At 34.7% G+C, this 12,896-nt stretch overlaps 1 protein-coding gene across 1 annotated transcript in view; it reads right to left on the minus strand.

Annotated features, from left to right (window-relative positions):
* Nucleotides 1-12,896, minus strand: part of LOC148947622 (protein CNPPD1-like) — a 52,141-nt gene that overhangs the window by 12,052 nt on the left and 27,193 nt on the right. The window contains exons 3-5 of the mRNA XM_089095323.1: nt 9,418-9,623; nt 6,831-6,959; nt 262-441 (exon numbers count right to left, since the gene is read on the minus strand). Coding sequence (XP_088951449.1) covers nt 262-441; nt 6,831-6,959; nt 9,418-9,623 — 515 coding nt within the window. The remainder of the gene's footprint in view (nt 1-261; nt 442-6,830; nt 6,960-9,417; nt 9,624-12,896) is intronic.

The following is a 12,896-nucleotide window of genomic DNA, read 5'->3' on the forward strand; positions in this document are numbered from 1 at the left end:
TAACTTATTTAATAAAAATAACCTTAGATAGTCGCACAAATTTGTAATTTAAATTTTGCAGTGCAAACACGTATTTGATGTAATGTTGCAAGATAACATCAGCAAAAGCTAGGCATCAAATTTAGCTATATTGGAAATCGAAGTAAAAAACGCCATCAGGGATATAAAATTCAGTTTTTTTATTATACTAAAACACAGCCACTTCCGTACCTTATTAATCTTAGAAAATTTGAAAGAAAAAAGTTAGAAAGATTGGCAAACCTTCAAAACATTTTCGGCAAGCAAATTCCAACAATCACGAAGCAATACTTTATTGGCAATAACGTCAACATCAGTGTATGTGAAAAATCCGTGGAGGGCGCTTTGTCGCATAGAAATACTTCTCTCGATTTCCCCTTGAAACTGTTCAAACGAATTCGAGTCAACAAACAATGACCAGTCCTATATAGAAATTTAGTCGGTTAAGTTTATATACATTTAACAAGAATACGCCAAGATTACTCGTCATTCCTTGCTTTAACAGGAATTTCTTAATCCTTATGAGGATAATGAATCAGTATACCAGTCAGAATTTTAATGCACTTAAGAATTTCCTGCTTTTTTGTACTTTTATGCTGTTCTAGAGAAATTTCTTAATCGTTATCAGAATAATTAATCAGGATAATAGTCAGAATACACAATTTTAAGGCACTTGGTTTTTTTTTTACTTCTTTTTGTGTTTTTGTGCTATTCCTGAGAAATTTTATAATCGTTATCAGGATAATGAATCAGGATATATCAGGATACTAGTCAGAATTTTAATGCAATTGAGGATTCTCTAAAGTCTTTTTTGTGCTCTTCTAGAGAATTTTTTTATTGTTATTCGGATAATGAATCAGGAAACTAGTCAGAATTCAGAATTTTAACGCACTTGAGGATTTCCTACTTCTTTTTGTGCTTTTGTGTTATTCTCGAGAAATTTTATAATCGTTATCAGCATAATGAATCAGGATGTTAGTCAGAATTCAGAATTTTAATACACTTGAGGATTTCTACTTCTTTTTGTGGTTTCGTGTTCTTCTAGAGAAATTCTATAATCGTTATTAGGATAATGAATCAGGATATTAGGCAGATTTCAGAATTTTAGTGCACTTGAGGATTTCTTCTTCTTTTTGTACTTTTGTGTTCTTCTCGAGAAATTTTATAATCGTTATCAGGATGATGAGTAAGGATATTAGTCAGAATTCAGAACTTTAATGCACTTGAGGATTTCTGCGTCTTTTTGTGGTTTTGTGCTATTGTGGAGAAATTTTATTATCATTATGAGGATAACGAATCAGGATATTAGTCAGAATTCAGAATTTTAGGGCACTTGAGGATTCCCTACTGCTTTTTGTGATTTTCTACTATTCTAGAGAAATTTTAAAACTTTTTAATTTTTTTTACTCTAATTTTTTTTTACAAGTCCGTTTATTGAGCTCCTGAATATCGCATAATAAATACTTACTAGTTGTGGTTACCTCTACAGTTTGAGACCATATTCAAGGACAATTTAGAGAACACTAATAAAATCCTTTTGTTAGTGTTCACACTAACAATCGTAAACATTAACAATCGTAAAAGGCTTTTACGATTGGTAATCTTTCAAATTTTTAACGATTCCATGACAATAAGAAGCATAAAATAGAACAACCTTATGAGCTAAAAATCCCATAAAAATTAGCACCAGGAAAAGAGGGAGAAGGAGGTTGGGTACTCCTGTATTAAGCACACTCTTTTTTAAACCAGTCACGAAAACCCGAGGCATCCACTCGACAAAAGCAAAGATTTGACACTATCTAATGTTGTATAAACAAGTATTCAGGGGTTTCTCACTCTGGGAACTATATTTAACTGTTGTTTTTTAAGGTTTAGGGGGGGGGGGGGAGGCACCTAGGTTAGTTTACGTAATAATATATACTATGCTTTACCCCCACCCCCTAATGTGCAAATATCTAGCCCAAATTTGTTTCTGAACTATTTTATATATTCATACTATTTTATTTTATTTCATTAGCATTAAGCAAACTAGACTATATAAAAGAGCGCGTTTAATACAGGAGTATCGGAGGTTGTCTTATCATTCTTTCATTACATTCATATTTAAATCTAAACTCTTGAAGATTTAACTTGTATTTTTGGATAAAGTCTATATGTTTTTATATAAATATATATCAGACCAAATTTAAGTTGTGTTTTCAGGCACCAAGTTTAAAACGTGTTTTGAGCGGGTTCGACAAAAATCGTTGTCAGGTTCTCCATGTTCAACCCAGCAAAACTTCAAGGCATTTTCATCTTACGGATTCCGAGCGTGTTGGACACAAGTTCCTCAAAATTGTAACGCGCCAGTATAGCATGGTTGAGCACGGGTTTGGAGAAGACATTCACCCGTGTTGAACGCGGCACTTAAAACGACAATCTGCACAACCCATATCAAACTCCGTGATGGATGTGGGTGGCCTATAAAATAACTACTACTACTAACAGCTCACAGCAGCACCAAGTCTCCTGAGGACAACACAGCTATGCATTTTCTTCTTCCATCCAAATCCATTCTATGTGTTCTTCTTTACACCCTCCCAGGAAGTTCCAATTTCCCTTAAATCTTCATTTGCGATATCCTCTCACCCCTACCTCGGACGTTTTCCTTTCAATTTAGCCCTAGACAGTTGTCCGAGAAGGTCAATCTTTGGCAATCTGTCATCCTTCGTCCACAGAACGGGCCCAAGCCATCTCAAACTTTTTCTCATTACAGTCCTTGAAAGCGGAATTGAACCACAATTTTCGTAGAGCCTACTGTTTGAAATATGGTCAGTCAGCCTGGTACCCAAGATAATCCTTAGGCAATTTCTCTGGAAAACATATAACAAATCTTCCTCCGTTTTTTGGAGCACCCATGCTTCAGAGCTATGCTGGGCCATTCTTGTTACTGAAGCCTCCAATGTTCCAATCTCGGTTCGCAGATTAAGCTTTTTGTTCTTCCAAACTTTTTCAACTGTGAAAAAACACCCTAAGCCTTGGTTATTCTACTTTTAACATCTTCACTGATCCCTCTGCCTTTAGCAATAATACTATCAAGGTGAGTGAAGCTGTACACTTGATCGATCTTTTCGTTACCCTACGTCACCTTTTCAGCTTTATTTATGCCTAGCCTTAGCAACAGTCTTCTAACATTAATTTTCAAACAAGGCCTGAAACAAGGCTTTAGTTTTCAAAAAATGAATGGTCTCCACCACTTAAGTCATAGTTGGCAGACAATTCCTGGACTTCTTTGACAATCAAACGGTCTTTTTCCTCTATCAGATTCTTTTGTCGTGTCTGACCTGAGATGGTGCATCTCCTGCTAAAATTACGTCAAAAAAGACTATTTTTTTAAATCCATAGGTCTTGACTGCACCTGAAGAATACACCTAGACAAGGACTTCACCTGCAATTAAAGCAACAGACCTTTCCCGCGGAAAAGCAAGTTCTGAGCAATGGCGGCTAGGCTGCAAAAAGGCCATAATGCCCTTGCTTCGGTTCCGTACTTAGGACTAATCATCGGCGTTGCTACAAATAGCCAAAGTTTTAGTCCTAGGCTGTATGGAAAATGGTGGCAAATATAAGAAAAAAGAGACAACTAGCAGTTTGCACACATCTCTAATTGGAGTTTTTTCTCTACAAAGCAATTACAATTTAACGGGATAAGATAACATAAGGGATCACCCTATCTTTTCCATAATAAACGTTTTTAGTTTGTATGGCCAAACTATTCAGAAATGATTGAGCGGTCTTGCCATAGCTTGCAGAGCTTGGGTAAGGCAAGATATCCGAATAAACGACAGAAAAAGCCGGCGGCAACTTTCCAAAACAAATCTTAGAAAAACCATTTAGTTTCTCTCGTTTTGTGCCAGAGATAGAGATATTCAGTTGTAATGAAACTTATATCACTAGAAAGTATGAATTTTGTTCTTTTCGAATAGATAGAGCAGAATTTATGTTTTAAGTGCAGGAAAGGGTAGTCCCTAAAAATGTTTTACCATACCGGCTAGGAAAACGCCAAAAATCAGCTCAAAAGAATTGACATTTGATCAATTTTGCAGCTTCGGGAATTCCCTATCGTGCTGCCCACTTTGACTGAAAACTTTGCCACTACAGAGGAAATAAAATTTCACTGTCTTTTCAATACAATTTCATGATCAAACCACAAATTTTCAACAGCTTTCAATGATAACTAGTCCTCTGGGAAAATTCTAAGGGCAAATGAAAAGAAGTTGTTGTCTCTGAAAGGGGTGGAAAGATGTCGTAAGGAACGATTGAAACGAAAATCTTTACGCAAAGATTACAAATATAAAAGACTTTATTTTTAGATGTAGTATACAACACTGCATTACGAATATTCCCTAAAAAGTTCTTCTTTTTTCTTATTCTAAAGCTCAAATAATATGATGTAACACCACGTTTCTTTCTTTTTTTCAAATTTATTCACTTACGTACCTTAAATCCTAAGAATCCAATCAGAATTTTTACATCGTTTTAAGCTTTTCATAATATTTGAAGGTGCAAGATACACAGAAATCCTAAAAAAAACCGCCAAAATCCTTACACAAAAGCTACGAAACAAACATCGGCATGCATTCTTCAATTCTACACACACAACTTTTGTTACAAAACTTTCTTGACCAACAAAAACTGGCTTATTATTATTATTATTATTAAGCTTTCCGTTAGTTCGCATGAAACTGAAAATATAGCGGAAATATATAGGAAAATATAAGGAAATCATATCTTAAAATGGGTAAGGTATGAAAGAGCGTAGACTAACTGAGATAGCTACTGAATCTAAATTTACAAAAAATCCCAAACCTAGAACCCAAACAAACCAAACAGAAAATCAGAGGAAAGCTTTCGTTTGAAAGGATCATACATTAAAAACTAGCCACCTGTGTTCACAGTACGTCATTGCGTTTAGTTTCCAATACAATAGCCAGGCCAGGATTTACCACTGGGCCCACGTTTCCCGGGCCTAGGGGTGCACAAAGACAGGGGGCGCAATAAATTATCACTGAGTTCAGAAATTCCGTGGCCACTTATAAACTATAAGATATCTCCCAAGAATGGCAGCTGAGAGCTCTGTACTACCTCTCCCTTTCATTACTTTTGGATCTTCAGTTGCGTTATGTTCAGTGCTTCTACTATCCGCGAATTTTCGGGGATTTCCCCGAAAATCTCCAAAAACGGATCGGCAGAAACATTTGGGCCTGGAAGCGTCAAAGCTTTAAATCTGACCCTGCTTACAGCCATAACGAGCCTTAAATTCAAAGCCAGTCTTTGTATTCTTTAATAAGTTTTAAGTTTATTATTGTTAACTTCTTTTTATTGACATTATTGTCCTATTTTTGTTTTTTGACGCTGAAATACGAATTCGGCCTTTCGAGCCTTATGAAATGGAATTTTTTAAATAAAGATCTGATGTTAAAAAACATCTTATCATTCTAAAACTCCATTTTTAGTTCACGTTTTTAGTTTGTATGGCCAAACTATTCAGAAATGATTGAGCGGTCTTGCCATAGCTTGCAGAGCTTGGGTAAGGCAAGATATCCGAATAAACGACAGAAAAAGCCGGCGGCAACTTTCCAAAACAAATCTTAGAAAAACCATTTAGTTTCTCTCGTTTTGTGCCAGAGATAGAGATATTCAGTTGTAATGAAACTTATATCACTAGAAAGTATGAATTTTGTTCTTTTCGAATAGATAGAGCAGAATTTATGTTTTAAGTGCAGGAAAGGGTAGTCCCTAAAAATGTTTTACCATACCGGAAAACGCCAAAAATCAGCTCAAAAGAATTGACATTTGATCAATTTTGCAGCTTCGGGAATTCCCTATCGTGCTGCCCACCTTGACTGAAAACTTTGCCACTACAGAGGAAATAAAATTTCACTGTCTTTTCAATACAATTTCATGATCAAACCACAAATTTTCAACAGCTTTTAATGATAACTAGTCCTCTGGGAGAATTCACTAATGGACCCTGTGTTTTTGAGACGGCCAGCCAATGTAAAGGCTCACAAAATAATTTTGAGGTATCGAATCCTCTTAAAGTTTACTCATTTATGTGGACAATAGCGACCTGCGCGGTATTTCAAATAAGAATATTTACAAAAAATGGAAGTACAGCGATTTTGCATGTGATACCATTCGACATACCAGGGCCACTAAACCCTCTATACCGCCAATAAACTTCGTATGCCACGACTAGTTTTAAATATATTTTTGTAAAAAATTCATTTTGAATTTAGATGACTAAATTTTATTCTACTTTAACCTTGCTTTGAGATTAAACCTATTTGTTACCAGAATTTTGTTAATAATAAAATTTATTTAATATATTTTAATTTATTAATAAAAAAATTTATTAATAATATTTATTCACTAGAAATACGAGTCATTATTTCCCAAATTAATGCTCCCTGTTTAACCTTGAAAGAGCAAATGCCCAATAACGACAAATCATGATTTAAAATACCATGCCTGGCTTATATAATTATAATTAATACGGGGAGAATGTGTTTGTGTATAGAGTTGAGAGTAAAATAAAATATTTTTCACAACTCATTGATGTCCTTCTTGATTTCCCCCTAGCTTAAATTCGAACACTTTGAAACGAGCCCTTTCAACAATAAGCACTCAAAATAAAAAACTCAATTTACTTAAGGAAACCCGGTTTTCCCAACAGAAGATAAATAGCCCTTTTTTACTTTTCCAGAAGAAGAAGAAAAAGGTTGCCAAAGCTAAAACCTTGAAATCACTTCATCAACTATAAACAAACTTACAATGGCACTGAGAAATTCTCTCTCTAATTCGTTAATTTCACTAACGTCCATTCCAGATGAAGCCGCCCATTCGTCATTGTACACCTCGTCTTCAACGCCTTCATCATTCATAAATTTTGACGCAACCATCTAAAAGAAAAAGGAAAGAAATTAAACAGAAAGATTAACTTGATTATAATGAACAAGACAAACTTGCATGTTCAATTTTGGTCAGAAAAACAACGCATGTGACAGCAGAAACTAACGCTGCCACCAATCTTGAAATGGCATAATAGATAGATAAATAACAAACTATAGCCCCACAAATTTAGACTAGAATAGGTCAACTGTCTTTGAATTAGGCCACTGTGCGCCGTACTTTAATTTAGATTCTATCAAAGCCAGTGCTAACCTGAACTTTTTTACATAATTTTCTTTAATACTTTCAAGTTGTAATTTCTCTCTCTCTCTTTCTTTAATTTCTCTCCTGCTTTTATATTTTTTATACCGCCTCCAGTTGCTTTGAGTAAGGCTGAATATTGAAATTTAAGTGTCGTTAAGCAAGTTACAAGACAAAAAAGGAAGTTTAAAGGAAACAAATCAAATAAAAAAATATAAATAAGCCATAAAAAACAAACGTAAAAAGGGATTAAATTAAAACGATAAAAACTACCCTGTTTTACAGGATAAATATCAAACCTCTCACCAAATTATGACATAATTCACAGCATAATTAAAACATAGAAGACTAATAAAAAGAAAGAAAGAAACAGGAACAAAAGCTGCGAATTAAAATAAGGGCTTATGTTTCACGACGACAAGTTCGGCAAAATTTACACAACAGTTGAACTATATGAGATACATAAGAAAGCATGCGAATCATCTTAAAATCCAGATGTATTTGGGAGCAGGGGCAAACCCTCTCCCCTTCTGCTATCGTTTCTAGCCAAAGACCAAGCTTTGCTTCATGACTCGTATAAGTTTTCGTTAAGGCAGACAAAGGGATTCTTAGGCTGTATTTTCAATTAACTATTGATTAAGAGAAAATTTTAGCTATTGAACAGTAGTAGCCAATGAAATATGAAATACAATCCTGATCACCTACTTCGAGACCAACATTACAGACTTGTGACCCTCGTCTGTGGTACTCAATGATACTTTCCAAGTTTATAGCAAACAGGACGTCTATCTGGGCCTCTAAGAACACGTGGGAAGTTGAAGTAGCCTAACGATCATCCGGATTTAAAAAAATGTGTTAAGAGCGTTAACCACTTAGCAGGTTTCTAGTCGTCGGGAAAGCTGGGGATAGAAGTTGACATTCATAAGAATTAAAATCCATGGCCACTTGGACCTTCCATGGGGATGTTGGCCATTGTTTGACGGCCTATGGACCCAATTGACTTTTTAACACCCCAGGATCCCCCTGATTCCTAATCAGTATTTAAAATTTTAAAAACCAGCTTATGATGACCTTTTGTTTTCCTGGGTCTATTTCCTGAACAACAAAGTTCAAGAATTTTAATATAATTGAAAAATAACCTGATCTATATACCTCCTTTATCAACTGATATTGCAACTCCGAACCATAAATCGTCAAACCAGTACAATATCCGGAGGAATTCCCCTCAGATTGGCTCAAATACCCTGCAGGCTAAATTTTCTATATTTTCAGTTCATTTTAATTACACAATACATCAAAAATGTGGCTTGAAAATCAGTTTTTTTTTTTCAATTGTTTTGACAATACAGTTCTGACCATAAACAGATATAATAATTAACAACTGAAAATAAATCTAATTAAAGTTGGTTTACAGAATGTCAATATTTACTAGTATCCAAGATTAGAGGAAGCTAAGAGGGTCTATGGGGGAAATTACGTCTCATAACTATTGTCTTCGGGCCATTGTTTCGAACCAGAGGGACCGCCTTGAAATTATTAACTAAATCTCTAGGAGGAGATGAATATATCTAAAAAATTCAATTAGTGCTACTTTTCAAAACAATTTACTCTTACATCTCTTTTGGCAGTCCGTGATGAATTGTGTTTTAAGTTTAGTCTCGGTATTTTGGCAAATTCGCGGCTTCGTGAAATCCTCCCCCTGAACAACTCCTTCGCACCAACGGCTCCCGCGACAAGCAGCTGAACCGGTACCTAAAATTCTGCGGGTAATAGCAAGACATAAGCAAGATAAATGGCAATTTGATTATAACAGGTACTTTCATATAAAAGATTCACTGGGTAGTATATGTTATTCAATTAGGCCAAGAATCGTAATCAGGACTGTGTGGTGGAATTAGAATTGGGCAAAAATTAGCTACCCCCCTCCTTCCCTCCCCCAAGAAAGGGGACTGATGTAGGCATTTGTTCTACATTAAACAATCAGATTAGGCCTTATCTGAGAGGAAAACACAGAAAGCGTCAGGTTCCCAGACGACCGTGGTTAGGATTTGCCCCCAACAACGCGTAGCACTCCAAGACTGAGAAAAAGGAAATAAACGCGAATTATTGGTCTTTATGTGAAAAAGTTTAATGAAAATTTGCATTAAGTCAATATTCTGTTTGGTAAACAAAAAAGCATAAGTAATCATAATAATAAAGAAAGCATACCACAGAAATTATAAATAATCTAGATGAAGATATTTTGCCCAGGTACTCAGGATTTTTGAGTGTCAAACGTTCCAAATAGAGTATTGCCAGTATCAAGGAACAAGGTGAAATACAGGCCTCCCTTGATATAGTCGCGGCCCTGTCTAAAGTTAGCTTCTCAATGGATTGTTTAGTACCAAGCTTGCGAAAGACATCAACAGCAAAATCTAAAATCATATTCACAAGTTTAAATAGTTGATTATTCAAAAGGCATTACGCACCTTGGATCAGGGCGTATTCGGATATAATCCAAGTAGAAATTAAATTTCCAATCATCAGCTTTTTATGTTTTCTGATTTACTCCAAATACTAAAAATATATTTTAAACACACATAAAAAGCGGAAACAAAACAAGACGTGGAGACAACTTCTTGGCATATTAATGATGAAAAAACAATAATGTAATAAATGGAAAAGAATCACATTAAGGTAAACAAAAAACAGATAAAATTTAACTTTAAAAACCTAGGGTCAATAAGCTAAGTGACTATTAATAAATATATTTCACAAAAATTAAACACGTTTCGAAAATAGACTAAAAGGAAGAAAACTTTTCTCGATAATCTATAAATATAAGCAAAAAGAAAGGGGGGGGGCAGAACGGTTTGGGCTTTACATAACATAGGTATTAAAATCTAAGTTATAATTGCATAAATGAAAAAAGTCGGTGAGTTGAGGGAAATGAGCTAAAAAAAAAATCAAGTTATGCAAAGCCCCATCCGTTTTTCGCCTCTCGTTTTCACTTATATTCATAGAATTTTGAGAAAAAAAAGAATTATTTTCTACTTTTAAGTCAATTTTGAAAACAAATTCAAAACAATTCTTTTTGTTTATTATTTTTGACTTCAGCCTTCTCTGAGGCAAAAAACTTGTCTTATTTAAGATCAGCCTTTAACATGGCCCCAGGCAAGTATTTTACCAGTGCGCAATAAGTCTTGCACACTAGTGTTTGTTTTATACTTTTTGCTGTGCCCAACCAACCTTTTATGTTGTTTTATACATACAGGGAAAGAATACATGAGGAAGCAATTTTGATATTACATTGTTGCAGTGTCATTGGAGGTGTATATACTGATAAAATTTGGAAGTATGGCTCACAAATTAAAAAAAAACTTACGTGACAAACAAAAAAAAGTAAGTAGGTGAGTTCAGGGAAACGAGTTCAGCAATCTAATAAAACCAGTATATAGTTGTAAGAACAATTTATATTGGGAAGCATAAAAATTTGCCAGTAAAAGCTGAGAACGCCAGATCGAAACCGGAAAAGTGAATTTTATTCATCTAAAGAAAGTCCGGCATCTTTTGAGAGGTTTAGCAACTGTTAAAATATTTTAGTCCATGTATTAAGCTAGTTGCCCACAGAAAGCGAATTCGCTGACGCTAGGCGAATTCGTCAGGCGAATATTTTCATCTTCGTACGTCCAAAATTCACAGTTCGCACCTTTCAACTCCGAGTCGAATTTTATTCGCACGGTAGATATTCGCAATACGAAATACAATAAACTTCTAAAAACAGGAAAATACGTCACCCAAAACTTTCTTGATCGTTTCAGCTTATCTCTCCGACGTCTTAAAGAAAAAAGCAGTAACAATCTATAATTCTTTTCTTTCTGTCTTTTGAAATCATATTTGAAATTTCGCGTTCTGTGAGGCATACCACGCGAATTCGCTTTCGTGATGCGAACTGACGAATTGGTCAACGAAAAAAATTCGCTTTCTGTGGGCACCTAGCTTTAATTACCACTCATGCAATAAAACGTATAGATTTCTATGCTGAGTAGTGACAAATCTGGAACTAATATTGTGGGCTACATTAGCAATCTTAAATAAATAACAATAGCAAAACAACATAGCAGCTATTTTGATAAATATTCACAGGCCACCATTAGGACGGAAAAAACAACATATATGAAAAACATGAAAACTAAAGAAAACGAATAATTACATATATAAAAGAACTAAAAAAATTTAATATTAAAAAATAATAATAATCCTAAAAGTAAAACTAAAAATTCATGAAACAAAGCAACTAAGATTAGAACCAGAACAACACGAAATTAGTCCAGGTTCATTTAATGAAAATTAATCAAGGAATTGAAAATGATAAAATTATGATTCACTTTCATATTTTATATTATTTTTCTGGTGCTGAAGATTGAACGTCAACAATGTTCCAAAATATCTACCACATTTTTTGCTACTATTGGCATTATCCCATAGTTTTATTTTTTAAATCTTTAGCTTTTTTTATTAATCAGAATTTGACAAGTATTTCCCAATAATGTGGCTATGTGGCCAGACTCAACAAACCATTCAACATACTTTAGGATTGAGAGTCGGAAATAAACTTTACCATGGCTTTGCCAAAGATATTAAGGTATATGAAGAGGGTGAGAAGCACGGTATCAATGATAGAACCCTTCTACTGATAAGAAATTTACTGGTTCTTTGAAAAGAGGGTAAGACTTATATACCTAGCTCATGTGGGCCTCATCACATCCAGGTACTGACATCACATTTATCAATAAGTTTGACATGTCACAAGGTAAGTGAATGTCAGAATCCAGCTCTCGAAACCAAAACACAAAACTGTTCCATTACTTTAGTACATATAATCTCCCATGTGGACCCTGATTTTCTACCCATCAGTTCCAATGGGCTTATTTTCAACCGCCAATTTATGTTTCTGGTCATCAAGACCTTTATTGCATAAAAGTTAATCAAGTAATTAGAAGATGGATCTTTTTAAAGGAAATTAATAAATCAAAATAAAAACTGAAGTCCTACCAGCCTAACCTCGTCGCCATGCTACAAACAAGCCTGACGTAGCGGAAACTTGTTTATAGTTCATAATGGAAGTTTTCTTAGAAAAAATTGAGGGTTCCTAAGATTTTGGAATTTAATTTATAGAATAAAGTAAATATCACTGGTACCTACAACAGAAGAGTGCAATCATTTACAGCAAAAGAAGTGATGATTTCCCTTGAAGAAAACCAAAGAAATTTCTTTTAAACCTTTGATTGTAGTTATGTCTTTTCCAAGGTTATATAAGTTACTAGACAAATACAGTACCTCAATTTTATAACCTGTCTTTAGACTAATGCTGAATATTTTTCAAAACTTTTTTGATAAATTTCATATTAAATGTATTCAAACAAATTTTGCGTTGTCATACCGATCCAGTAGTCCTAGAATATCGTGAGAGGGCTCATTCGAACGGAAATTAAAAGTTCTAGTGCTCTTTTTAAGTGAACAAAAACATTGGAGGGCAACTTGGCCCCCTACCACGCTCATTTTTTCCCCGAAGTCACCCAATCAAAATTTTGAGATAGCCATTTTGTTCAGCATAGTCGAAAATCTAATTAATATGTCTTTGATGATGACTTAATCCCCCCCCAGTTCTCGGAGGAAGGGCTAGGGGGCATACTCCCTTATATACG

The sequence above is a fragment of the Artemia sp. Qi Xiang Cuo genome, chromosome 10 (assembly GCF_049724085.1).
Source record: "Artemia sp. Qi Xiang Cuo chromosome 10, ASM4972408v1, whole genome shotgun sequence".
Taxonomy (NCBI): Eukaryota; Metazoa; Arthropoda; class Branchiopoda; order Anostraca; family Artemiidae; genus Artemia; species Artemia sp. Qi Xiang Cuo.